General features: G+C 39.0%; 1 protein-coding gene and 1 pseudogene across 2 annotated transcripts; both read left to right on the forward strand.

The window, feature by feature from the left end:
• The first annotated feature begins 659 nt into the window (after positions 1–659).
• Positions 660–26,293, forward strand: LOC149010616 (uncharacterized). 2 transcript variants are annotated; one of them, XM_089160598.1, is made up of 7 exons: positions 660–965; positions 4,934–5,022; positions 24,708–24,775; positions 25,050–25,159; positions 25,272–25,321; positions 25,427–25,509; positions 25,595–26,293. In XM_089160598.1, the coding sequence occupies exons 1-7, from the start codon at positions 911–913 to the stop codon at positions 25,707–25,709; spliced, it is 570 nt and encodes a 189-aa protein (XP_089016724.1). In that variant the 5' UTR covers positions 660–910; the 3' UTR covers positions 25,710–26,293. The 2 variants fall into 2 exon arrangements, with proteins under 2 accessions (XP_089016724.1, XP_089016725.1); XM_089160599.1 differs by having other exon boundaries at positions 661–965; positions 4,952–5,022.
• On the forward strand, positions 18,693–23,322 carry LOC149010617 (metal transporter Nramp1 pseudogene; annotated as a pseudogene).
• Positions 26,294–27,875: the final 1,582 nt, after the last annotated feature.

Genomic DNA, 27,875 nt, shown 5'->3' on the forward strand with positions numbered 1-27,875 from the left:
AACCCGGTTGAGTCATTCTTTTGACTCCATGGTTCTTTTGTTCACTTTTGCAATGTCTTCATCTTTCTATCTCAATAAACTCATTGTCTTTGATTCCGTACTCTTTAGAAAGATAGCCATTTTATTCTATGCTTTTGCAAAGTTGAATCGTGGAGAATGAAGCGCCTTTTGAATCAGAAGCTTCTTCGCCTGAATCAGAGGAGAACTAGGGACTTGCAACGCCTTTGTTGATTTGGATTCGGCTGCAGCTGTCTCTTCAATGAAGCCGCTCAATCGGGTTTTAGTTCAATAAAATTTTTATTACGCCAATTTCTAACAAGAATATATACCATCCATTTTCCTTTGGTGGGTGAAGGACACCTATCCATTAATCATATCCAAAGGCTGTGATTAGATTAAATTTTTTTTTTTTATTTTTTAACTCTTACCTTGAACTTTAGAGGTGATTTATGAACATATGTCCTTCATCTAGAGGAAAATGGATGGTCTAGTTCTTGTTAGAAATTGATTATAAAATTTCCGGTTTAATACGGGTGTTATGGGTTTCATCCGGATAAAATATAGGTGTTCTATCTGAACCTTTGAATTAGAATAATCCACGTGGCAACCTTTCAGAAGTCACCGCGCACTCCCTGGAGGGGAGCCGAACGCAGTTTTGATTCAGCTATCATATTAGAAGTTTAGAACTCTCGGCCGACGCTAATTGCTCTTCGTCGTTCCAGAGCTATCTTTTTGTTTTTCCAGGAATTTTGCTTCGAGTTGAAAGTCTAAACTCCCCGAATCGGTTGATCCCATTTGATGAAAGCGTTGAATCTGTCCACGCCTCAACAGGGATATTAGAAATAATCGTCCACACCATCTCTGTGTCGCGATTTTTCTTGGTGGAACAACAGCTAGTGACTTTCCAAGTATGCTTAATTCTAGAATTTCACAAGTTGGACGAATGTTCAAGCAACTGACGAGAGGTATGGCTTCCTTCCATTTCATTTTCTTTGTTTCATCAAAATTTTCCATTTAACTTTTAGTTGTGAGAAGTTTGAACATTAACATTGAGTGCGCTAAAAACCAACACGTTTCGGTGACATTATAATGGTCTTTTTATTTTTTGCTCCTTCTAGGTCGAAGTTTGTGTAGAACAAAAGTTTCTGACATCGATAAGAATTCATATTGCTCCTTGTTTTCTACTCTTCCTTTTTAGTGTTGCTTTGTCTACTGAATGCCATCTACGCACTGAAGTGCTGAGTTGTGTGATTCAGGTTGATGTCTTCATTGCATATGCTAAAATGACCTCTTTCCCTTTCATCTTTCTTCTTTTGGTTAAGTGAAGGTCTTGCCTCTTGGGTCTCAATGTTGGCATTTTTAGCCACCTTATTCTGCCTAGTTATTTTCATTCCTTATCACTTCACTCTACTTGTAAATGTATCAAATTTTTTACTTTATAAGGAACCTACTCTTACTATGAGTTAACACCTATGAGAAAGTCATCTCACTCTCTCTCTAAATGAGACTCTTCTTGCTTTATAGAATCACACGAAGTAGGTTCTCTATTCCAACTATCATATGCTTTCTTTCAGCCATTAAAGACAAGTCAAGGTTCTTGTCAGTATCTTAATGCATTTTTTCCAAAATCGCATGTAAGAAAACAGTTTCATTGATCTCCCTAGATTATGTACGAACTAATATTCCTGTAGAATAGTTTTATGATTTAGTTTATGTTCAACTATGCTTGAAAGTTCAATTTGCATGGTTTGCAAACTTGATTTTGCTGCAGTGCCTTGAGTTTTACTGCAAAATTACTCAAATCTAATGGCTGTTTGAAGTTCATCATTCCACCACCAAGAATTACCTTTTCTTCTTTTTGTTCTCTCTCTTTACGACAACAGTTGAGTCCTATTCCAACCAAGTGGGGTACCTTACATGGATCCTTGCGCTCCAATGAGCTTTGTTTAAGATCATACTTGGTACAAGGCATAACCTATGGGTGTTTTTTCTTCGCCATTTTTCAAAGTCACTTTAGGTCTGTGCATGGCTCTTTTTTCTCCTTCAATCTGAATCAAATCACTCTCTTGTATCGGAGCATCCAAAAGCCTTCATCAGACATGGCAATGTCGCCTCAGACAAATTTTTTGTAGCTTGTATATCCTTTCCCTTTTTGCTACGCATCCATCTCAACATCCTGATCTTAGATGCATTGAGTTTATTTGTATAATGTCTTTTAAATTGCCTGACATTGCACACCATACTCCTTAGTTGAACTTATGACTGTCCTACTAAATTTTCATTGGAGTTTAAAGGAATATTTTGATTGCACAACACTTCAAGCACATTTCTATGCTTCAAACACACCTTTCTAGTTTATCCATACTATTTTATTTCTCTGTGAAATTTCATTCTCTAAATCACCTACTTTATTAATGATAGATCTTTAGATGTATAAACTAAGCACTTTGCAGTATCTCCCTTTTGTCAATTTCATCACCTCATTATCCATTGTGGTGTCACTAAAGTTACACAATATACTCCATCTTTGTTTTACTTATCTTAAAACTTCTTCATTTAGATGTTGATCTCCATAGCTCCAACTTGGCCTTAATCTTTGCTTTTGTCTTATCCATCAAAACAATATGACCAGCAAAAGACTGTATTATTGGTCCTTATCTTGAATACAACAAACCAATGGCAACAAGCCTTGTGCCAACTAAATGGGGTTGGATACATGGATCCTTGCCTTCCAATCAACTCTTTGAGGCTATACTTGATACAAGGTCTAAGCTATGCATATCTGTTCTCACCACTTCTCCTAATGTTTTATTAGGTTGGCCACTAGTTAATCTAATTCTTCAATCTGTATTAAATCACTTCTCCGTACAGGGGCATTTAACGATCTTCGTTGAACGTGGCGGTGCCACCTTAATTAACTTTCTCGAAGCTTATCATTTATCATTGAAAGGATCCTTATCTTGAATGTCTCTTGTTAAAACATCCATTATAAGTGTAAACAAACAAGGGCTTAAAACTGATTTTTTGATGTAAAAAAATTAAAGTTGATATTTGATAACTTGATCTGCTACAGTTATTACACTAGTCACCACAACATTATACATATCTTTAATTATTTCTACTTGTTTACTTGAAACTCTTCTCTTCTCTTGTAGTTGTTGGGTTATCTCTGTAGGGGCTCAGCTGTAAGCTTTTTTACCTTAGTAAGGACCAATAATGGGTTTTCACAGTGTTGCCACTAAGGGATATTGGTCAATGTAGATAGATGATTGTTACATGCTAGCCTTTTAGAAGAAGGAAATGATATGGATTATGGCATGCAATAGAAAAATACTTGCAACCTTCACACAGTTAAATGAAAGGATAACAGCTTTGGTTTAGTTGGAAAGGAAATTGCTGAAAAGTGCATTTCCAAATACTCTTTTTTGAACTATCCCATTTTTGCATGAAGTCGGTTTCTCAGCTTTCTGTCATAGGTTATTAGATTTTCATCTTTAAAGAAAGTGTTACATTCAACCAATTAATCAAACATATACATGAGAAACTATAGAGTAATTGCTAGACTCCACACCAATGTAAATTGTTGGTGAAGGATAGAGAGAATGTGTGTAAGGGGGGAATTCTATTTGAGAAAATTGTATTTTTGAAGCAGTTTATGTATTTTCATTGTCATCTTCATTGCTTTCCTATGTTTCCCATGTTTTGGGGGAAATAACTGTGCTGGCTGGAAAATGCCTTTTGCTCCCTGCCAAATGAGTTCCTTGGTAACTAGTCTAAATTGGTCAATTATCTTATATTATTACTTCAATTGTATATTTACATCTTATAAAATTTGTTACACTAAATTTCAAGGGAACATGTTCACATCCTACATTTCTATCATCATTATAGTGTCCTGAGATAGCTATAGTCTATACTTGTAGAAGTTGCAAAAAAGTTGGCTATAACTTGCAAAGTGTGCTCTACATGATCATAGTTGAATGTGGAGAGGCTCCACTTTCTGGTTCAGTTTTTTTCTGTCTTATCTCTCCCTAAAACCAGGTTTTGAAGTATCCTACCATTATATTGATGCTCTCCCCTACATAGTTATATTTAAGATGCCGATATGATACCTTAAAAAATATTGAATATACTCTGTTGGGTCCAAACTGAAACTGATTCTTCTGCTGTTAGTACATGTAAAAAATGTTCTCTTTTGTGCATAGTCAATCGAATGCAATTGTTTTCTCATACTCTATTCACCTTTATATAAATTATATAATACTTTAGTTATAGTCTTTATGCTTCAAAATTGTATTTCACCTGTAACCTAAGCATTTCCATATGTCTCTTGATTATTTCCTTGCTTATTGTGCCCATCTTACAGGATGAGACATGTCTTTAAATTTCACCTTCCTATAAATTACCCATCACCAAAGCTTAAAACGAATCCTAAAATTTATGCTACATCGTAAAAATTAAGCTCTTGTCCATTTTATTCTTATTGGGCACTTCTTGATTAGATGCACTATTTCTTGTTCAAGAGCTTTCCTAGCCAACTGATTCAAGTGCTTCCTCAATTAATTAATAATGCCAAGCTTTCCCAATCTCGATAAATTCCATTGCAAGAATAAAATAATAGCTTGTTGCCCGGATGTTCAGTTATTGCCTTTTCTATCTGGTAATGTTGTTCAACTGTTTCAAGTTATTTTGCATTGTTGAGCATATGTGTAGTCATCTAAACACAGTGACAAGAGACCCTCTGCTTGGAAAACCTTACTTGGAAGAGCTAGGCTATGATTTGTCTCAGCATCCATGAGTATTGGTTTTTTAGCGTTGCTACATTTTTTATTACCTCAAGCTATCCATCGTTAAGTAATTTGACGATCTGTCACTCATAGGCCATAGCTGTATAAATTTGGTAATATTAATACATTTGTTTCCTTAATATCAGTTGCTCCCTGGTCAGCAGGTCATCAGTTCATGTCTGTGAATGGAGCAGAGTGCTTGCAAAGGCCATACAATTGTTTTCCGCAACTCATGGTTAGCTCCTCTGATCATAGTGGTGACTACTTGTTTCTATGGTCAATGGATATATACTGATAATTATGTTTTCAATTGTGCTTAGTTGAGTGAATTTCTAGCAATCCCATATACTTAGGCTCTATATACTATAACTCCCCTACTCAAACTTTCACATCTAATTCCCCTAAAAATTCAAACTCTCACCCCTCCTCCTTCCCTGATGTTATTAAATTCCCAAGTTACCCCTTAATTTTTTTTTTAAAACCCAACTGGTTTTTTCTTTCTAGTTGAGCTGGTTCATATTAACTAGTTCAAGCTTATTACTTTGACCACCAAATTAATCTTGTATCTTCTTGAACCTGGAAATAGCATCTAGTGCCTATTTTTTTTATATGTATATTAAAAAAAAAAAAAAAATAAGAAAAACTACCGTCTACTTCATCCAAGACCTTCTTAAAGCCATTCATGCCCCAATTGTTGCCAGTTAAGAAACACACCATTTTAAGTCATAGCCTTTTCTTGGAGAGTGGTGGAGCTTTAAGGAGCTCAGCGTCACAAATTAGATCCAGATCTTCAGAAACAGTAAACCATTAACCAAGGCAGATAAGAGATTTAAGCCACCAGTCACTTTGACTCCACTACCCAACCATGGTTCAAATTTCTCTCTATACGCAAACCCAACAATTAGTGATGTTCCAATGTACAACATTTTTATCACTGATGCCTGCAAAATCCATTCACGACAGAAATTCACACTGTTGAAAGAATTAGCCTAATTGATCAAGGCCAACCAAAAGCAATTCAAACATGGAAAAGAAAAAGTCAAAAGGGGGATTGAGTCGAGAAAATTCTTTCACCAGTGTTACTGCTTGACATGGACTCCAAAGCTATGCTACTGAAATTTTTAACAGCTGAAATGCCATGTGGTTTTCGGAGTTGATTGAAGAGGAGAAGAACGGAGTTCAAAAGACGTAGAGGGGCGGGGGAAGAAAAAAAGAATGATGAGGTCATACCTCTGAGGTAAACTTCCCTATCATCTTTTGAGAAGATTGGAAGAGAGAAGTAGATGGTAGATTTTTTGTGTTCTGTTTTTTAATAAGGAAATGACGTTGGTTGAGAAGATACAAGATTAGTTTGGTGATCTAAGTAATAAGTTTAACCCGTTAATGTGAACCGCTCAACTCAAAAGAAAGAAACCAATTGGGTTAAAAAATTGAGGGGTAGTTTTGGAATTAACAACATCAGGGGAGAAGAAGAAGTGAGAGTTTGGATTTTTAGGGGAATCGGATGTGAAAGTTTGAATAGGGGAGTTTTAGTAAATAGAGCATAAGTATAGGGGAGTGATAGAAGTTTGCTCTTTTTAATTTTGTTTTTATGTTACTTTTTCCTTTAATTTGGTTGTCCCAAATTGTTTGTCCATCAAAAAGATGAATTGTAGGTCTTGGAAAATTTTGTACATTGACCCTTTTACATATAGCACTTTGAATTGTTATCCCATTTGGAAAGCATTTGGTCCGAAGTATAGGAAGGACAATTTTGGAAACAATGGGCTTCTAGTGTTGTGGAGTTGGGAATAATTGATGCAGTAGCCTTAGCCTAGCTGGGCCAACAATTATCCACTTTGGAGGCCCAGATCAAGGGCTGGCCCTAAACTGGTTTTCTGGTTTGACAAGGGTTGGGATTATTATATTAGTAGGTTTCTATTTACGTTATAGAGGGTAGATTACATATGGTTTCTTAGGTAGTTTCCTTTTTAAAAGTATGGGTTATTATGCATTTATGCTTACTTATTTCAGTTGTTTCCATTCTAGTTAGGTTTCTCTTTTGATGCAAGGCTTATTGCTTATCCATTCATTGCAATTTGTAACCATAAAGTCTACTTATGATTTGATTGTTGAAATTTTAGAAGAGAAGATCAAGAGACAACCAGAAAAAGAAGGGGGGGGGGAAGGAATGGGGATAAAGGAAGGTAATCAAAGCAAAGAAGAGAAGCATACCTGGTCAGAAAAACCATTGCTGTTGCAACTCGGAGTCATCCTCGTCTTCAACTACAGTCTTCCTCCAAGAGAGACAACCCCAGGCCAGTCGTGCCCTTCCACAACTCTTCTGTATCAAACAAAAGAATTCCCCCAGTCCCAACTGCAAACCCTCCCCCACAATACTTCTTTACTCCCTATTCCTTACGTAGCTCCTTTCCCGAAGTGCCATCCTATCATGATTTATTCCTTTCTATCCTTTTTTCAAATTTATTTTGAAGTTAGCCCTTGCCTTTGTTCATTGCTCTCATATCCTTTTGTTTGCTTCGGTTACCCTTCCAGATTGCTTTTAGTTACACTTTTGCCATCAGCTTCACCAACTTCTCAGTATTGTTGTTTTGCCATTTACCCTTTTTGCCTTTTAAGTGTTCTCTTGTTTTCCATTCTCCATGGTGGCCAGTAGTGAAGTCTTTCAACAGCTCAACTCCTATAGGGCTGAAAGAAATGACAAATTTACACTCTCACTATAGCTGTCACTTCCCTTTAGACTATGATGGAATCTATGCAAGGTTCCATTGACCATTTAGGGGGTTCAAATAAGGGAAACAGTCCCCTGCAGTCTGGGGAATCTTTCAACTCCACTTCAGCAGCAGCAGCAGCGAGATATGAACAATCTGATGTGGGAATAGGTTTTTATGGGGAGTACAACCTAGAAGAATATCTTGATTAGGTTCATAGTTTGGATATTTTTCAGGTGGTATAACCTTCCAGAGCCTAGGAAATTGATATTTGCAGAAGAAAAATTGAAAGGTACAGCATCACAACAAAACTGTACTTGAAGTATTGACCAAGTTACTACCAAGGAACAAAAGTTCACCAAAGTTAGTTCGCTGGTTAGCTACTTGGCGAACTGGGCGAAATCTCGCCGAAATTTTGGCGAGATTTGGCCCTCGTTTTGGCAGATTTCGACCCCCTATTTCGGGGGGTATTTTTGGTCATTTTGGGCCCAAACTTTGTGTCGACCTTAGTTTGATGCCAATATTTGGTAAATTTGAATTATTTCCTATAAATTCTTCCATGTAAATTTTTTCTTTCATAGCCACATTTAACATGTTACCTTTTGAGGCCTAAATCTTTCGGACATAATTGGAGAGATTACCCGTTGACCTTGAAGATTCCATTATAGAATCCCTTCATAATTTAAATTGTTTCCATAAATTCTTTCATGTATATATTCTTACCTAACCACATTTGGCACGTTGACTTTTGAGGCCTAAATCATTGGAATATAATTGATAAGATTGCTCATTGATCTTGAAGATTTTGCTATAAAATGTCTTCCTAATTTGAATTATTTCCAGAAATTATTCTATGTAGATTCTCCTCCCTAACCACATTTTGCACATTGCCTTTTGAGACTTAAATCATTAGGATAGAATTGGTAAGCTTGTTCATTGACCTTGAAGATTCCGTAAAAGAATCGCGAGAGAAATCACCTAAAAATCGCGAGAAATCGCCAAAATATTGCCAAAAATCGAGATTATGGCGATATATCGGTCAATTCGGCGAAATATTGTCGATATTTCGGCAATTTTCTGCCCATTTCGGGTTCGCTCCTAAACATATTTCGGTTACTGCTGAACTGGCCGAAATTCGGTGATATGTTGTACTATGGTTACTACATGGGCTGAGATGTGAATTAGGAATGATTTAAAGATTCCAACTAACTGATTGGAGGCAACCTATACACCTCAAATTTGTCAGTTGAGAAGTATGCGGCCAAATTCTGTTAGTCACTCGTTCTAATTTTTAGTCAGACAAGGAAGTTCTAGTAGCCCAATTTCGCAATGGCTTGCATTCATAGATCACTGCCATATTTGCAGCCAGTGGACTGTATACCATGTAGGAGGTCCAAGTGGTGTATCAGGTTAAAGAATTGAAGGAATTTTCCAGACATATTTTTCTAGTGATACCCACAATAGTCCTATATAGAAGAAAAGTCAATTTTGGCTAGCAAACCATTGGTTAGCAGTTCTTCTATGGCGTCTTCAGGACTTAACTGACTATCTTCTCCACCCTCAATGTGATTTTTCTATATCATCTGCTTGGCCTTACAAACCATATTCCCTATTGCGGCATGTTTTACTGGCCTTCACCTTCTATGATGTCCACAGCTGCCATTAAGTTTTTTACATCTAGGGGCTGTGGACTTATTATTGCTGAATCCCTTTTGGTAGCTTCATATCAATGTGGATACTTTTATATCTTATATTCTAGAAGAGCATCTTGGAATGTAAAGACCCAAAATGATAATGATGGAGATTCATGAGCTTGTTATGTCCTTGTTTTGATCACTCACCAAGGTAGTGAAGATGAAGATTCACACCATTGCAGCATTTTTCAAATCTGTCGGTAGTGCAATGACCAATTATGCACCATTGGTGATTGATAGTGGTAGTTGTGCTAATGTTTTGAAGATGTTTGTATTACAACCAAAGCCATATCCAAACCCCTACAAAGTTGCATGAGTTAACAACAAAACCTTAAGCTTACTGATAAATGAAGGACTTAATGTAGTGTGACATCAAGGTTTGTCATATCTTGATTGGTTGACTTTGCCAATTTGATAAAATGGTCCAATGTTGTGGATATGAAAATACCTACTTTTTCAAGCATGACAACAAAGCCATGAAGTTTCTTTGTGCTAAGGACCTTCTTGACATTACGCCTTAGTAAGCAGTAGGATCATTCCTTCTCCAGTGAGTTGTTTCGTATGGTCTTCTTGGTCCCCTTCCAAACTCAACAGAGTTGAGCTCTTTTTGAAAGGGGAGAGCTGATGTAGTAGCCCTAGCCCTTGCTAGGTTGGGCTGACATGATCCATTCTGGTAGGCCCTAAACCTGTTTTCTGGTCTAGGAAGGGCTGGAATTAGTGTTGATAATATTTTATTTGCTTTGATTTACGTATGGTTTCTTTGGTAGTTTCCATTTCAAAAGTATGGTTTAGTTTTTTTATTCCAGTAGTTTCTATTCTAGTTAGGTTTCTACTATTGCCTATTTATTCATCATAACTTGTTAACTTTAGAGAACCTGAGAAGAGAGGGAGCTCAAGAAGAAGAATAGAGCAAGAGGAACAGGGAGAAGAGACATCGAGAGAGAGAGAGAGTTCTATTTTTGGGAGACCTCACTCACGTTTTCAGGAACTCCAGAACAAAGAGTTCTATTTTTAGAATGAAAATCAGAATACAACTAGAAATCAAACACCAAGTAGTAGAGTCCTGTAAGGACTTTCTAAAAGCACCCTTCATGCTCTCGGGAAGTAGCACAAGATGCCAATCCCGAGAGCCTTTTTCCCTTTCCCAGTCGACCCCTCAGCTTATATTCTAACATAACCATATGAGTACTTAGTTATGATTTGATTATTGGACTATTAGAAACAACCTGTGCATGATTATGTGTGAGTCTGATCTTCCCTTTCCCTTTCTTCCTATTCTTCTAATTCTCTCTCCATGAAAGCCCTCACTAGCAGGGCCCCCTTAGGTCTACACCAAAATAGTGGCTTGTTACTAATTGATTACAGCCTCTCGTTATTTATAATAGATGAGAAAACATGCTAGAGTAGGTACAAGGACAAAAATATCGTTGGACCCATTTTACAATTACTCCCCCTCAAGTTGATGCATAAATGTGATACATGCCCAATTTGCTAAAAATGCTATACAATTTTTACTATTAATACTCTTAGCTAGAATATCGTCTAATTGATCCTTATACTGAATGAATGCAATGCATGTTACTCCTTGCTCCAGCTTTTCCTTGATTTTTCCGGCCAATCGACTGCCTGCTCTGCTTTCAAGAATTGAATCTGGTTTTTGGGGCTTTGGATCTTCAAGCTCCAACGAGGTTTCCCTCGATAAATCGATCACGTTACTATGTTTTAAGCATAATTACTCTATAATTGAAATAGAGTTTCATAGGCATGCACAATTAACCACTAAACTTCATCAAGCACTCTAAGCATGGTCCTAGGGTCATCTTGCTGCTATGACAGCATTTGGGTCTTATTATACTCCCTTCAATGAGGATAAGCCCTTTGAATACCCCTTATTTCTAGGTTCAATTCCAGGGATTCTACTTCTTGCTACCACCAAACTTATAAAAAGTAATGCGTAGATGTAGGAACAGCAAGGGCTACCTGATTCTATTGTTTATTGGAAGATTCTAGCAGCCGTTGGAACTCAAACAAGACTCCAGATCCCCTTGCCTCTAGCTTCCTCTTTCCCCTCTTTTTGTTCCCAGTAGTTCTAAAAATAGAATGAGAGTTTTAGCCTTGAGGTCGGATTTTAGGGTAGCATCTAGAGGGCATTCTGGTCATTTTAGGTTCATGGGTTCATGTTTACACACTAAATTCAACCAACTGGATTACTGGGGTGGTTGATTGGCAATCAATCGGGTGGTTGAACCCCAATTGACCGGCCCCTTTTTGGCGCCAACAAGAAGTGACCCTTGCACACTGTTTGGCGTAATTCTGTTGTTATAAAATCAATTGACCTGATTTTTTTTGCATTGCTTTCTAGGCTTCATTTCATATGAAGAACACAAGACTCAATTCTGACTCTAGCCTACCCTAATCTGCCCGAGAACTTGGATGATCTGCAGTCAGTAGTGTTCTAAACGTGTTACCTTACCTGATCATGAGCCTCAGATATGCATCCTCAGAAAATATGCTATTCACCTTCCCATACGCACCGTAGTAGGACCCTTCCTTTTCAGTTCTGCAATCACAGCTTTCCCTGTGGAGTCCTCTTCTTCCATCTCTGGGGGTTTGGATTCCGATACAGTGCTGTTGACTCGGGCTCGGGTTGATGCAGGGGAACCTTAGAAACTAGGGGACCTACAAAGTGGGGCTACTAGGCTCTTAGAGGGAGACACCCATTCTTGACGGGTAGTTAAAAAAAAAAGGAACTTGCAGCAACTGCAATCTCTGATTAAACATGCATATAAAGATAGTTAAAGAAGAGGAAGAACAAACAGTCCTAACTAATGAACAAGACTAAACAAGAATAAAATAGAGAAACATGGGGATGGGGATCATGGCATTGTAACCCTAAATTGAATGCAAGAATATTAAGAAACCTAAAGAAAATAGTGCTGTCCTAGTCAATATTAGATTTTTAACAATAAGATCAGCAAGAAACAATGCAAAGAAACCTTGGAATTTTGTTTTAGAGAAACTACTGCAAAAGAAAGAAATTTAAAATGAGAAATACTTAATGAGAGTTTTAATAAATTACTTGCTAGCTCTGTCTGCAAAACAGGGTTAGAAGAGACCAAGGAACAGAAATAAAAGAATGAAAGAACTTCTGGGTAGTGATGAAACACAAGAATGGACAGCAGGACAAAGAGAGGAGAAGTACAGCAGTGCTGCCGTACAGGGAAGTGTGCAGAGAGAAGAAGAAGAAAAAAACAAGAAAAGAAACAAAGTCTGAACAACAGAAATATCAGCAGGACAGAATTGAAGAGGAAGGAAGGAAAAAAAGAGGAAAAAAAGAGCTGAGAGGCGGTAGAGAGAAAGAAGAAAGAAGAAGAGAAGAAGAAGGCTTTCTCTTTTCTTTTTCTCTTTGAGAAGAATGCCAAAGAAAAGAGTGAAAGGCAGTAAGGAGGCTGCCAGACAGAGAAAAGAGAGGGGTGGGGAATTGTTTCATGTAGAGAAGAGAGAAGAAGGGAAAGAAGACTTACCATGAGAAGAAAACAAGAGAAGAAGACGCCGGGAGAGAGAAAAAGGTGGGAAGCTTTTCCATTCAAAATTTCTTTCATCTAATTCCTCATTGATTCCTAGTACAAGGCTTTAAATAAAAAAATTTAATCCATCTCAATTCTCAACTCTCCAAGGCTACAACTGAATTCCCAAGAAATAGTAAATTCTAACTCAAACCCAAAATAATCCAAAATTTAACCCTAAATGAAATAGTAAATTCTAACTCGAACCCAAAATAATCCAAAATTGGCCAAAAAATACTTTAGGCCCAACCCACAAGGACTCAAATAAAATAAAAATAAATCAATAGCGAACTAATACCCAATCCATTAAGAAGACTTACCATGAGAAGAAAACAAGAGAAGAAAACGCCGGGAGAGAGAAAAATGTGGGAAGCTTTTCCATTCAATATTTCTTTCATCTAATTCCTTCAATGGTTCCTAGTACATGGCTTCAAATAAAAAAAATTTAATCCATCCCAACCCTACAACTAGATCCCAAGAAATAAAATAGCAAATTCTAACTCAAATCCAAAATAATTCAAAATTGGGCAAAAAATACTCTAGGCCAAGCCCACAAGGACTCAAATAAATAAAAACAAATCAATAGCAAACTGATACGCAACCAATTAAGACTCGAGAAAATAGAATAACAAACTGCCTATGGGCAGTGCTTCTCATTGAACTATAGGACCCTAGCAATCCGATAGCCTCCGAACTCTTCGTCCATCCATATATATGCTGTTGTGTGATGATCTCTATTTTGGCGTTCCTTGGTAGACTCGAATTGTCAATTGATGTCTTCATCAACTCTCCCCGACATTGAGGAATTCACCTTCGGTGAATAAAGGCTCTAGTAGTACTTAAGCATGTTTGGGTGAAGTCGTTGTAGTTCCTCCATGATGATCCAAGTGCTATTGATCTTAGGATGTCCCCGCCACTTAACTAGGAATTCTCTGTAACCTCCCTCCCTTGTAGTTGTAATTCTCTCATCAAGGATCTCCTCAATTGCTTCAATTCTATCGTGAAAGTTAGGCATAGGTGGTACTCAAGTGGTAGGGAGTGAAGGGGTCTTATTAGCAGGGTCATTAAAAACAAAGGGAAGGGTGTCAAGGTCATCTTGATAGAAAGATGCAGTAGTAGGAGTGCCATGGAAGGGAACAAGGTCCTCCACATTGAAAGTATTGCTGATCCCCATGTTAGCTGGCAGATCAAGAACATAGGTATTAGCTCCTATTCTCTCAGAGTTTCGAATGGTCCTGAACTATGAGCATGTAGCTTGCTCGCTTTCCTTTTAGTGAAATGCTGCGGTTTGATCCTAAACATCACCATATCTCCTTCTTGAAACTCTTGCAATTGTCGATGCACGTCTGCTTTGGACTTTACTGATCATTGCTCAGTGCTATTTGTCGCTGTCTTATACTAGCATGTAAATCATATATGTGTTATGCAAAAGACTTGCTTGATGGGAAGTCCTAGAGCTGGACACAACTGAAATAAGGCCTATGGGAGCCCTGGGTTGGTATTCTAGACAAACCTCAAAAGGTGATAGACTAGTGGTTCGGTTCTTAGAACTATTATAGGCAAACTCGGCTTGAGTAAGGACCCAATTCCATCAGGTAAGCTATGCAACAAACTCTGTGGACTCCTATTAACAACCTTAGTTTGCTCACTAGTCGGGGGTGAACAGATTAGAAACGGAGTTTGGTTCCCATCATCCTCCATAGAGTTTGCCAAAAGTGAATGGTGAACTTAACATCCCTATCAGATACTATGGTATTAGGCAACCCATGGTACCCATGGTACTTGACAACCTCATGGAAGAAGAGTTCAACAACAATTGACGCGTCATATGTCTTAGAACAGGGAATGAAATGAGCCATCTTCAAGAAGCGGTCTACTACCACAAGTACAAAATCATGTCCTCTTGAAGTCTTAGGAAGCCCAAGCACGAAATCCATACTAAGGTCTCTTGCCATAGAGCATGTCACACATGCAAGGGAGTATACAACCCTGTGTTTCTTTTTCGTTGCTTAGCAGTCTGACCGTCTTACATTGACTCACTACCCTAGCAACATCTCTTTTGAGTCCTGGCCAATAAAATCGGTCCTCTACTAGGCTAATCATCTTATCTCTACCAAAGTGACCAGCAACTTCCCCAACATGCAATTCCCATATCAAAAAATCTTAAAGTGAGGTCTTGGGAATGCAAAGTCTAGTTTCTTTAAAAAGGAAACCATCTCTCAGTAGGTAATCTGAGTGGCTAATAGAAGGATATCCACTAAAGGAAGTGAATACCTTACTAAAATCAGGACAAGTGGGTATTGACCCTTGATTAGCTCAAATCCTATAACCTTAAACGCTCATTGTTTGATGTAGCACATTGGCCCGACTTGTAGCATTTGTGCGGCAGAGGTACTTACTAACCTAGCTCGGTTCATCGGTAGTAGTATTTTCAACACCAAGTCAATGTTTGAGTATAAAGGTGTACTCTTGTAGAAATTCAACCCACTTGGCATGCCTCTACTTTAGCTTCTTTTAGGCACCCAAGTATTTTAAGGCCTGGTGATTAGAATGTAGCACAAATTCTTGCGGTAAGAGATAATGGTGCCAATAGTGCAAGGCCTGGACAACCACATATAACTCTTTGTCCTAAGTGGAATAGCGTTGCTTGGCTTCATTAAGCTTCTCACTAAAGTAACAAGATGTCCTTCTTGACTTAGGACACCACCTATCCCAATGCCAGATGCATCACAATTGACTTCGAAGACTTTAGAGAAGCCTTGAAGGCGTAGGACTGGAGCCTTTGTCATCAATTTCTTGATTTTTTTTAAAGCCTTCTTAGCACTTTTAGTCCATTGAAACTCTTTCTTTTTCATGCAATCCGTGATAGGAGTCATAATGGTATTAGATTGGTAGATGAACCTCCTATAGAAGGTGGCTAAGCCATGGAAGCTTCGCACCTTATGGATGTCAGTCGTTTTTGGCCTCTTAACAATGACACTCACTTTCTCAAGATCAGCAGATACTCCTTGGGCTGACACGATAAATCCTAAGAAATTGACTTGATCACTCATGAATGTGCAGTTCTTGAGATTGACATACAACTTTTCTCGTTGAAGCACATGGAAAACTTGACTCAAGTGATCTAAGTGGGAAGACCGTAGATGATGATGTCATCAAAATAAACCACTAAAAATTTGCCATTGAATGGTTGTAGCACCTGATTTATTACTCTCATAAACGTGCTAGGTGCGTTGGTTAAGCCAAAAGGCATAACTAACCATTTATAGAGGCCATCCTTTGTCTTAAAGGCTTTCTTCCATTTATCCCCAGGTCTAACCCTAATTCGGTGGTACCCGCTCTTAAGATCAATCTTAGAAAAGATTGATGAACTAACCATTATATCCAACATGTCATCAAGCCTAGGTATGGGAAACCTATACTTAATGGTGATCTTATTAATGGCTCGACTGTCCACACACATGCGCCCAAGTGTCATCCTTTGGGCATGAGTAGGGCAAGTACTGCACATGAGCTAAGACTTTCCCTAATGAATCCCTTTTGAAGCAATTCATCTACTTGTCGCTCCAACTCAATGTGTTCTTTGGGATTCATACGATAATAGGGTAAGTTTGGCAATGAGAAACCCGAGACTAAGTCAATTGCATGCTGGACATCACGCATAGGTGGTAATTCATCTAGTAATTCCTCAGGAAATAACTGCCTAAACTCCTCTAATTAGGGTTGCACTTCTCTTGGGACATCAACATATTTGTCTGATGTGTGATATGTATCTGGGATACTTTGTAAGGCAACTAATGCATAAACAATGCTTGATTCTTTACACTAGACTTCAAATTCTTGCTGATTTAGTATTCCAAGTGTTTTAGAGCGAGTTTGTTTGATGGTATTACGTTTATGCTCTACAACCTTAAGCTCTTTTGGGGTGCTAGGGGTCAATCGGATCTTTTTTCCTTTATATTCAAATATACAAATGTTAGATTTCCCATAGGTAGTGAATCCCTATCATATAACCATACTCTCCTTAGAATGATGTGAGCAACATCCATCTCTAGGACAACACACCAAACTCTATCCTCATAACCAACAAAATGTAAGGGAACTAAATGTCTAAGAGTAATAGGGATAGTAGACTGATCTACCTAAGCAACCTTGTACGGTTTGGGATGAGCCTCTGGTTTGAGCCCCATTTTGGGCAACTACACTCATGCAGCTAACACTATCTATGGCGACTAGGCAGTTCTTACCTTGATGGCAGGTGTAGGTAATAAAAATATTGGTCCATCGCCAGTCATCAGTATCTTTGGGTTGTGATACCATACAACACATGACTCCAAGCCTAGACCCATCTACCATATCAAGATCCTCATCAAATATGTTTTCATCTGGTCTATGGTCCTCATACTCAGGCTCCTGGTCATCATCCTAGTTTAAGTCCTCATGGTCCTGCCCTTCAACATGAAGATTTTTGTTGGAGCATTCCCTAGCAACATGTCCAAATCCTTGGCATTTGAAACATTGGAGATGGCCAGCTTTCATGGGGGGGGGGGGGGTTCCCAAAATGCCTTAACCCTTGTTGTCAATTGGATGTTGTGGGTTAATAGGGGATCTTTGAAAATTGGAAGTGTTAGGGGTAGACCTTCGGAAACTAGATTCCCCGGCCGGAAAGCTCTTCTTTTAAGGACAAGTCTTCATGGATGTCTCAAGTTCTAGAGCAATCCTAAAGGCTTGAGGGACATCTCGCACTAAGTGGGGTGCAAGTTGCGACCGAATATCTGAGTTAAGTCCAATAATAAACCTAGAAAGTGTGTGCTCAACATCCTCACGAGTATGCTAATCTTAAGTTCATTGAATTTGGCCATGTACTTAGTCACAATTAATTTCCCTTGCTTTAGGGTGTTCATTTAATTCAATGAGTTCAGCCTATAGGTGATGGGTCTCTTAGGTCTTTCTTGCATCTTAGCCCAAGTGGTCACTAGTTCAAGTCCTAGATTGTTCTCTTGGTACTCTAATTCTATTCAAAAATCTTGGGCAGCTCCAGTAAGCTTAATCTTAGCAAACTTGATGCAAACCTCTTCCGACATATTATAAAAATCAAAGTACCTATCCATTTGTCTAATCCAGTCTAATAACACTTTGGCATCTATTTGACCATCATAAGATGGGGCTTCTACTTTGACTACCCTCCTAATGTCGAACCCTCTATCATAGGTGTCAATACCATCATCATACTCATAGGTTGCATGATGCATAGGGCCAAGGTGTCCATGTGCTCCGTGACCTCTACCTCTACGTCGCCCATTACCTTGGAAATTATCCCCAGTTCTATCAAGATCCTCGAAACAGTGGTCAAAGTTTTGGAGATCCACTTGGTAGTTTTCAGTCCTAGGTCCATTAGCTTGAGCGTTATTTCCTTGTGTCTCTTGCTGTCCCTCTATGGTTGTAAGTTGTGTTGCAAGGGTCTGAACATTGCGCTCTGTGGCCTAAATGTTGGTGATTTGGGCTGCCTTTTTTGCTCTTTGGTTATTTAACTCCTTTTGAGTTGCTTGAATGACCTTCAAGATCTCTCCATTTTGTTGGAGCAGCTGGGTCAATTGTTCAGGGGTTGATAAGCCCCTTATAATTCACGTCTACAATAGGCAGAATATGAAGGGAAGTAGGGGATCAATACTAGCAGAGAGCAGGGGGGCAAACCAACCAGCAGGGGACAAATAGCATGGTACTATTAGGAGCCTCCACGTGGCAGTGAAAGATTGGTGAGCAGTGAGAGTTTGTTAGGAAGGGGGAGAATAAGAGAGGGAGGGGAGACGTGTGAAAGGGGGGGAGGAAGAATAGCAAGCTGTGCTTGTGGGAGAGGGAAGTCCTCTCGGGGAAGCTTTGGGTGTGGAGCGGTTCTTGTTAATTTGTTATTAGGGGAGTGAAGTTGTTCTTGTTTGATGGGGGAGGAGGAGATAAGCAGAGCAGCCAGTAGAGTTTGCTAGGAGAGGGCAACCTCTTGGGTAGGGGACTGAGTATGGATTGAGGCTGGTAACATGTATTGGGCGTGATTCTATAGTTTAGTTATTGTCTTTTAATTCCAAGAACTGCATCTCTTCTATAGATATCTGATTTGTATCTGTTGATGAAGTTTATTAGAGTTATTGAATGAACAGAGTTATATCTGGTTGCTGTCTTTATTGAATCTGTTGCGATGAATGATAATGTCCATTGCTGTCAGTATGGTTTTGGTGGGACTTAGGGCAAAGTTGAGAGGGTCCTATCAACTTGGTATCAGAGCGTTAACGATCCCAAGGGGTGAGATGACATTGTCGCTCTTTCCAGGTGAAGAACAAGCACAGGAATGGTTGATTGAAGTCGAGCTCTTTTATTGGCAACATTAGATTCAGCAAGAACATTGGCTTGCAATAGCTCTCGAACATTTGGAAGATGATGCGCTAGATTGGTCTACCGGAGATGCTGGCTGAAACTGAATTGGGCGAACTTCACGGAGGCCTTAATAATGGATTTCGGAGATGGGAGTGATAAGAAATCCATCTCAGCTTCGGACAACCATAGTGTGGTGGTTGAGACAAGCGTAGCCAAAGTCGATTCAAAAGGGCATGTTGAAAAATGGCATGGATTAGCTTTAAACAAGGCCGAAAGAAAGCATCAATCGGAGAGCGGAGTGCTGCCAGCGATGGAAGTTACGCTTCACCGAACGTGGAAGAGAAAGAAAAGTAGAAGTTCGAGTGAGGGTACATGTCGGACTAGAGTGGAAGTGCGGTTCTTGCTGATAAATCAAGAGGCGGTGACAAGAAGAGGCATAGAGGGAAATTAGTAGCAAACGGCAGAAGGCTCCAGGCGGCGGCGAGAAGTGTTGTTTGCAGGAAAGGAAGAAGACGATGGAGTTTTAGGGTTTTTGGGGTTGGTTCGGTTCACCTCAAACTGGTTCGTGGGTTTGATCCAAACCAAATGGGCCAAAGATTGTATTATTTGGGCCACATTCAGCTATGCTTTGACTCACACATTGGGCCCAAACAAACCCAATACAAAGATTGGGCCGCTAGACCCCCAAAGAAACCCCCTTGGGTCAAGCCCATTTCGTTAACCCCAAGCCCAGTCTACCTCATTAGCCCAATCTCCGATCCATTACACCCTAACCCATCGTATTTTCTTAACCCAATGTCCCACCCATATCCCTTAACCCACTTAACATAAGTATTTTGGATCCATTCCATTCTTATTACCCAAAGCCCAATCCACTCCATCAAACCCACGACCAACCTATTTCTCTTAACCCATGGTTTGAATTGGGACCCTACCCATTCAAAAGACTCACTTCGGGACCAGCCCATTCCATTCACCCAATACCCAGCTTATCATTTTTCATTCATGGGTTTATGTGGGTGAACCTCACCAACTCAAAAGACCTACTCTGGGCCTGGCCCATTTCATCACAACACAACCCAATATATCTCATTTACAATTTGGACCCAAATACATCAGTTGGACCACGACCCACACCTAGCATTAATTCGAACCACGCATTTTCCAAAGAATGGTCCAACCGAACCAGCAAGTTTGGGAGGCATCGTTTTTAACCTCTGAAAATCCAAACCGAAAGGGAGGCAGCTTCAACGTCGGAGAATCACGACGGGAAGGGAGACGGCGACATCGGGGCTATGGCGATTGAGGTACGACCTAACCAATAGGGGAAAACATCGACTTCTACCTCACTCTTGAGAAAGCCCTCGCATCTGGATGTGCGAAACCCCAAGGCGGAGACGCAGTGCTCGATTATGGCGAGTGAAACTCTCATACTTAAATTGAAATCCAGTGCAACTCGAGCTTCCAATCACCTGAAGGTTTTGATGCCGATGGCCTTACACCTCAAAGTCAACGCCGATCGTGAGTTTGCCATCACTAGAGGTGAGGCAGTTCACAAAGGGTTGCTGGAGGCTTACGGACAGTTGCTCTGGATCATCCTAGTTGCTTCCTTTGCTGTTCTTATCATTTAGTCCCTTGCAGCCGACCTTGGGGTGGTCACAGAAAACATTTAGCAGAGCATTGTAGAGCTGAATATCCAAGGGTGCCAAACTTCATCCTATGGGTGCTTGCTGAAATTGCAATAGTTGCGTGTGACATTCCTGAAGTGATTGGAGCAACCTTTGCACTGAACACGCTCTTCAATATTCCTCTATGGTTGGGTGTTTTTCTTACTGGGATCAGTACTTTAGTTTTTCTAGCGCTGCAACGATATGGGGTGAGGAAACTTGAGTTTTTAATTGCATTTCTGGTATTTACCATTGCTGCATGCTTCTCTGTGGAGCGTGGATATGCAAAGCCCAACTCTTCAGAAGTTCTGCAGGGACTTTTTGTTCCCTCACTCAAAGGCAACGGAGCTACTGGCCTTGCAATTTCACTTCTTGGTGCTATGGTGAAACCACATAATCTTTTCCTTCACTCAGCATTGGTGCTTTCTAGAAAAGTTCCACGGTCCATTCAGGGCATCAAGGATGCATGCACATTTTATACCATAGAGACTGCATTTGCTCTAATGATAGCCTTTCTGATTAATGTTGCAGTCCACAATTCTGAAAACTTGAGTCAAGAAGATCCGATTGAACGTGTTAGGCAGTTTCAGTTCAAAGCTATTTGCAGTTGCATTGTTATTGACAGTAGACCAACATGTTGTGATAGCTAGGTTGGCAGGACCGGATATTGGTGATCCTCAGGCAGCTGCTGTGAGGCTAACGGAGCTGACGGAAGGGCCTGAATTTGATTGCTTCCTCTTCACGTCTGCAGATAATGGCTACTATCGGGTGAAAGTCCTTCATACATATATGGATGCTCAACTCCTTACAGCAGGTGTTGTGATCGCTCTTCTCTGTATGGACTGTTTCAAACTATTTGCATTTGGGATCTGTAAGCTGCCAAAGAGGGCTTGTCAAGCTGCTGATCTAGCATGGTTATGTGGCAAGTATGTGAAGATCAAGTTTCAAAATTTCCCTCACTTTGAGGACAAGGTGAAACATAAAGAGGGGAAGTGTTGATAAGCCCCTTCTAACTCATGTCTACAATAGGCAGAATATGAAGGGAAGCAGGGGATCAGTACCAGCAGAGAGCAGGGGGGGCAAACCAACAAGCAGGGGACAAATAGCATGGTACTATTAGGAACCTCCACAAGGCAGTGAAAGATTGGTGAGCAGTGAGAGTTTGTTAGGAAGGTGGAGAATAAGAGAGGGAGGGGAGACGTGTGAAAGGGGGGGAGGAAAAATAGCAAGCTGTGCTTGTGGGAGAGGGAAGACCTCTCGGGGAAGCTCTGGGTGTGGAGCGGTTCTTGTTATTAGGGGAGTGAAGTTGTTCTTGTTTGAAGGGGGAGGAGGAGAAGAGCAGAGCAGCCAGTAGAGTTTGCTAGGAGAGGGCAACCTCTCGGGTAGGGGACTGAGTATGGATTGAGGCTGGTAACATGTATTGGGTGTGATTCTATAGTTTAGTTATTGTCTTTTAATTCCAAGAACTGCATTTCTTCTATAGATATCTGATTTGTATCTGTTGATGAAGTTTATCAGAGTTATTGAATGAACAGAGTTATATCTGGTTGCTGTCTTTATTGAATCTGTTGTGATGGATGATAATGTCCATTGCTGTTAGTAAGGTTTTGGTGGGACTCAGGGCAAAGTTGAGAGGGTCCTATCAGGGGTCAATTGGGCACTCGATGAACCAGTCATATTGGAATATTCGTTTCCACTTCGGGTTACTACAATACACGGGCTGAACTAAAGACACCTAAACTAAAAACCAGCAATTCTAGTAACCCAAAACCTGAAAGTCCAGCAGTACTAACACTCTAAACCAGGCTCTGATACCAGAATTGATGCCAGGGGAATCCTAGAAACTAGGGGACCTACAAAGTGGGTTAGTAGGCTCTTAGAGGGAGACACCTATTCTTGACTGGTAGTTTAAAAAAAGGAACTTGCAGCAACTGGAATCTGATTAAACATGCATATAAAGACAGTAAAAGAAGAGGAAAAACAAGCAGTCCTAACTAATGAATACAACTAAATAAGAATAAAATAGAGAAACATGGGGACGGGGATCATGGCATCGTAACCCTAAACTGAATGCAAGAATATCAAGAAACCTAAAGAAAATAGTGCTGTCCTGGTCAATATCAGATTTTTAGCAATAAGATCAGCAATAAACAATGCAAAGAAAACCTTGGAATTTTGTTTTAGAGAAACTACCGCAAAAGAAAGAAATATAAAATGGGAAATACTTAATGAGAGTTTCAATAAAATACCTGCTGGCTCTGGCTGCAAAACAGGGTTAGAAGAGGCCAAGGAACAGAAATAAAATAAAGAAAGAATGCCTGGGTAATGATGAAACACAAGAATGGGCAGCAGGACTAAGAGAAGAGAAGTGCAGCAATGCTGCCGTACAGGGAAGTGTGCAGAGAGAAGAAGAAAAAAAACAAGAAAAGAAACAAAGTCTCAACAGCAGAAATATCTGCAGGACAGAATTGACGAGGAAGGAAGAAAAAAGAACAAGAAAAAAAAAGGAGCTGAGAGGCGGTAGAGAGAAAGAAGAAAGAAGAAGAGAAGAAGGCTTTCTCTTTTCTTTAAGAAGAGTGACAAAGAAAAGAATGAAAGGCAGTAAGGAGGCTGCCGGACAGAGAAAAGAGAGGGGTAGGGACTTGTTTCACGTAGAGAAGAAGGGGAAAGAAGACTTGCCATGAGAAGAAAACAAGAGAAGGTGACGCCAGGAGAGAGAAAATTGTGGGAAAATTTTCTATTCAATATTTCTTTCATCTAATTCCTTTATTGATTCCCAATACAAGTATACTAGGGGTGTAAATGGATAACTGAAAATATGATCCATCCCAACATGTCCCAACCGCGATTATAATAGGATGGGATGGCCCTCACCGATAAAAAACAAGAACAAAAAACCAACAAACACAAAAAAAAACCAGACTCACAAAAAAAAGGAAGAAAAAAAACCCAAAAAACAAAAACCGACAACAAACCCAAAAAAGAAAAAGGAAGGATAGGCCCCGCCGCCGGGCACCCCCAAACAAGGAAATCAAAATGCCATCCCCAATCCCAAGAACCCAGAAAATAGACTAACCCAAACCCAAAATAATCCAAAATTGGGCAAAAAATACTCTAGGCCCAGCCCACAAGGACTCAAATAAAATTAAAACAAATCAATAGCAAACTATTACCCAATCCATTAAGACTTGAGAAAATAAAATAACAAACTGCATACGGGCAATGCTCCTCATCAAATAGCCTTTGAACTCGTCATCCATCCATTTAGATGTTGTCGTGGGATGATCTCTATTCCGGTGTGGGATGATCTCTATCACATGTCTTACAACATAACACTGGGTTAAGGTGTAGGTGAGATATTACAGGCCAAACACTCTACGGTTAGGTAGAAGGACAGAAATACCATTGAACCCATTTTGCAACAAATGTTTTCACCACACTTTCTTTAACTTTGTTTTATCAAAGGGGACAATCATCCTGGGGCCGAGTATTTATTTGGCTTCATAATCGGGATCTTGAAAGTGATATGCAAGCATGAGTTTGGTAAGTATAAAATTCCCAGGTGGTTTTGCTAGGTTATTCAATAAAGAAATGCAACCCAAACATACTCAGTTATTCACTAGGTTGATTCACTATCCTAAACTAATGAAGAAAGTGGGCACATGCTCTTTTTGTTTCTTCAATTGAACTGGGATGAAGATTACCACATGGCTTTGTGTGGTTGCTACCATCCCTAGATAAATTGTGTCTTGGTGCCTGATTCTCGTAGGATCAGTTTGTTAGTCAAGCTATATACTCTTTCTGTGTTCCTAATTTGAATTTTTTATTGTTTACTTATGATCTGTGTGCTATAGCAAGATGTTGTGTTTGAACTACACTAAAAAAAGGCTAAGATATCTCTTATATTGTCTGCCAGACTCGTCATCCTTTCTCTACAGCATCTTCAGATAGTAGTTCCGAGGAAAGGAATGAACAGGAAGACAAGTATGTTTTGCTCTCACTTTACTCTTAGATAACTGTGATTGAGGCTTTTGTAGTTGTTTTTCAGACGATACCAGTGGTTCAATTGGACGATCCATTCTTCAATTTGTTGATAGAATTGTTTATTGGCTATCCAGTTGTTGAGTTTGGGTATAGGGACGTTGCATGTCATTTCTTGAAGTTATTCCATCCAGCTTTCTGTGCATATTTTAATAAGCTGGACAGGTATATGCTCTTGCTGATCTCTTCATACTCTAGTATTTCTGTTATTGTGTAGGAGGATATCTGTGACATTTGTTGATAAGCATGGAGAGGAGAAACTTATCAAGGTCCCTATTGGAATGTCTATGTTAGAAGCTGCCCACGAGAATGACATAGAACTTGAAGGTAAATATTTGAAAGCTGCATTTAAGGTATTACTTATCTAGCAAAATACAGAAATTGGTGAAAGTATGTTTCTATTTTGAGGACTAATGGCCTAGCTTCAATGTGATCACAGGAGCGTGCGAAGGTTCACTCGCATGTTCCACGTGTCATGTGATTGTGATGGTATGCTACTTGCAACTCCGCTATTCCATAATGTTTGTTTGAGCATTGGTTGTAGGTCTGAGCTAATATTTGACTATTTGAGGATGACTGGTTAATCATTTTTAGGACATGGATTACTATAATAAACTAGAAGAACCAGTGGATGAGGAGAACGATATGTTGGATCTGGCCTTTGGTCTTACAGAAACGTGTGCATCTCAACCATTGAAGCTGTAAGATTGTCCTTCATTCATCATTGGATATAGTTTTGAATGTTTTTGTCTGTCTTTGCAGTTCTCGCTTGGGTTGTCAGGTGATTGCTCAGCCTGAACTTGATGGAATTCGTTTGGCACTCCCTGCAGCCACCCGAAACTTTGCTGTTGATGGGTTTGTACCAAAACCACACTGAATACTGCGAAAAGACAGACATAGCATGTCATTGTCTCAGTTTTGTAGAATTCCTTTTGTTAGTAAAAGCACTACACATTTCATTGGGGTCCGCTCTTATCAAATTGCTCTCTTGTTTGTAATTTTACATGTAAATTAGTCTTGGACTTGATGTTTATTTATTCTGGTGCATATCCAGTAACAAAACTTATTATCTTCAATAACATGACTTTGTTTTTTTTGGAACATGATTCATATTCATAAGTTCTAAAAGGATTTCCTGCCATCTTGTTATGCTTTTCTATGGCACACTAATTGGGATCCACTTAGCATTCCTGTTTATGCTTTCCTGCAGTATGTTAAATTTAAGCTGAGATCAAATTGTCTAGCTTTTTTTCTTTTCTTTTCTTTCTTTTCTTTCTTTTTCCCTAGGACATTTGTCTGTGGCATTTTTCTCCAAGGCATTTGTTGGATTAACAATATAGGGCTGGTGTTTGGAGGAGCCACTGGTGCAGCAATGTCTCAGATTGTTCCATTTTGACCTTTTTCACTTCTGATCCTCGTTTACAGAATGTCTCTATTATTTATGAATTGACGTGGGTGAACTGAAACCCTATTTTTCTAATTTTTTTATGGTCTATTTTCATTAAAAAGAAGAAGAAAAAAAAAAAAAAAAAAAAAAAAAAAAAAAAAAAAAAGAAAGATTAGTAAACTTGGAAGTTGGATGTAGGAAATGTTTTGAGAAGCAAGCCTTTGAAGGGTTTGTAGTTTGCGTTTTGCTTCAGTACTGCACATTAAATGCGTAATACTGAGCTGTCTACATTTATGATTACTTTTGGTGGTCGAAATTTACTAAAAAAAAAAAAAAATACAAAATAAGTGGTCTAGATTCAATCTCGACCACAAAAAATGATATTCACTATAAATGCATAGCACTAAAGCAAAATTAGAATGGTTTAGCAATTACTAGTGTGTTCCCTATTAGTCACCTAGGAGTTCACAAATGCCCTAAAGCTACAAATCTTTCAAGACTGAATATAGATAAAATTTTCCAAAGTTATGCCACAGAAGATAATTGCAGGAACTGTCACAATTTAGTTTTATTTGAAATCACTATGGCTCTTATCATTAGACATTAGTTTGATGCTAAAAATACAAAAGCAATGCTTATATGGTTTTTCAGCATTCATTATTGCTGACAGGAAAATCTTTGAAGCCTTGGTGTGTAAGCTGATGTGGCATGCTGATTGCGGCATTGGAACATAAATACAAGTTTAATTGAACTTCCATTGAAGTTATCTAAACTTCTACTTAGTCAAAGTTCAATTAGAACTAACCTTAATGTTTTGATATAATTAGTATCTAATTTATTAAAGCTTGATTAAGTTTCTAATGAAGTTAAGTAGCAAATTACTTTCTTGGGAGAAGTAATTAAGTTATTTACTAAATTAATTTAATTGGTCCCTCTTTCTATATAAACCTTCTTCTGGAGAAAATGAGAAAGAGAAAGATTCATATTTTATGTCTTTTGTTCGTTGGAGCAAGTTTAACTTGTCTATGGAGTATGGGACTATGGGTTGGATTTTAATCAAAATTCGATATATGCCCAACAATCAGTGATGATTGCAAATATTAAAAAAAGTCATTCAATGGTCATTCTTGGAAATAATTTCAAGAGAATCTGAACCTTTTAATTGTTTCAAACTGTAGGTTTTCTCTCCTCTTCATATTCTGTCGAACTTGTCTTCTTGATGGGACGAGACAATGGTTTATATAGAAAGAGGGACTAACACAACCAAATAGAGATATCACAAAATGAGGGTTGGAGAGGAAGAACAGAGTGGAAGGGGAGTACTGGGTGGTCATATAGATGAAGAGACTGAGCGCCTAGGAAGTTGAAAAACTATTCAATCTGAAACAGAAATGGATAACAAGGAAACGTAAGTTTTTCAAACGTGAGACGTCCCCAAGATTGCTTCCTTGACAGGCAATTATAAGTCATAATTTTTTTTTCAAAACAAGATAATGCTTGAGATGTAAAACGATCTTTAAGGAGCTTGACTTAAATTGCTGAGAACAGTTTTTTTTTTTTTTGGTGAAGAATTGAATTCATTTAAAAGAAAAACCCTTGGGATACAAGCTACCAATAGCATCAAAATGTAAATGCCAATGAACAAAGGGGGAGTAA

The sequence above is a fragment of the Hakea prostrata genome, chromosome 7 (genome assembly GCF_041222555.1).
Source record: "Hakea prostrata isolate BN-2017 chromosome 7, UWA_Hpros_2, whole genome shotgun sequence".
NCBI classification, from domain to species: Eukaryota; Viridiplantae; Streptophyta; class Magnoliopsida; order Proteales; family Proteaceae; genus Hakea; species Hakea prostrata.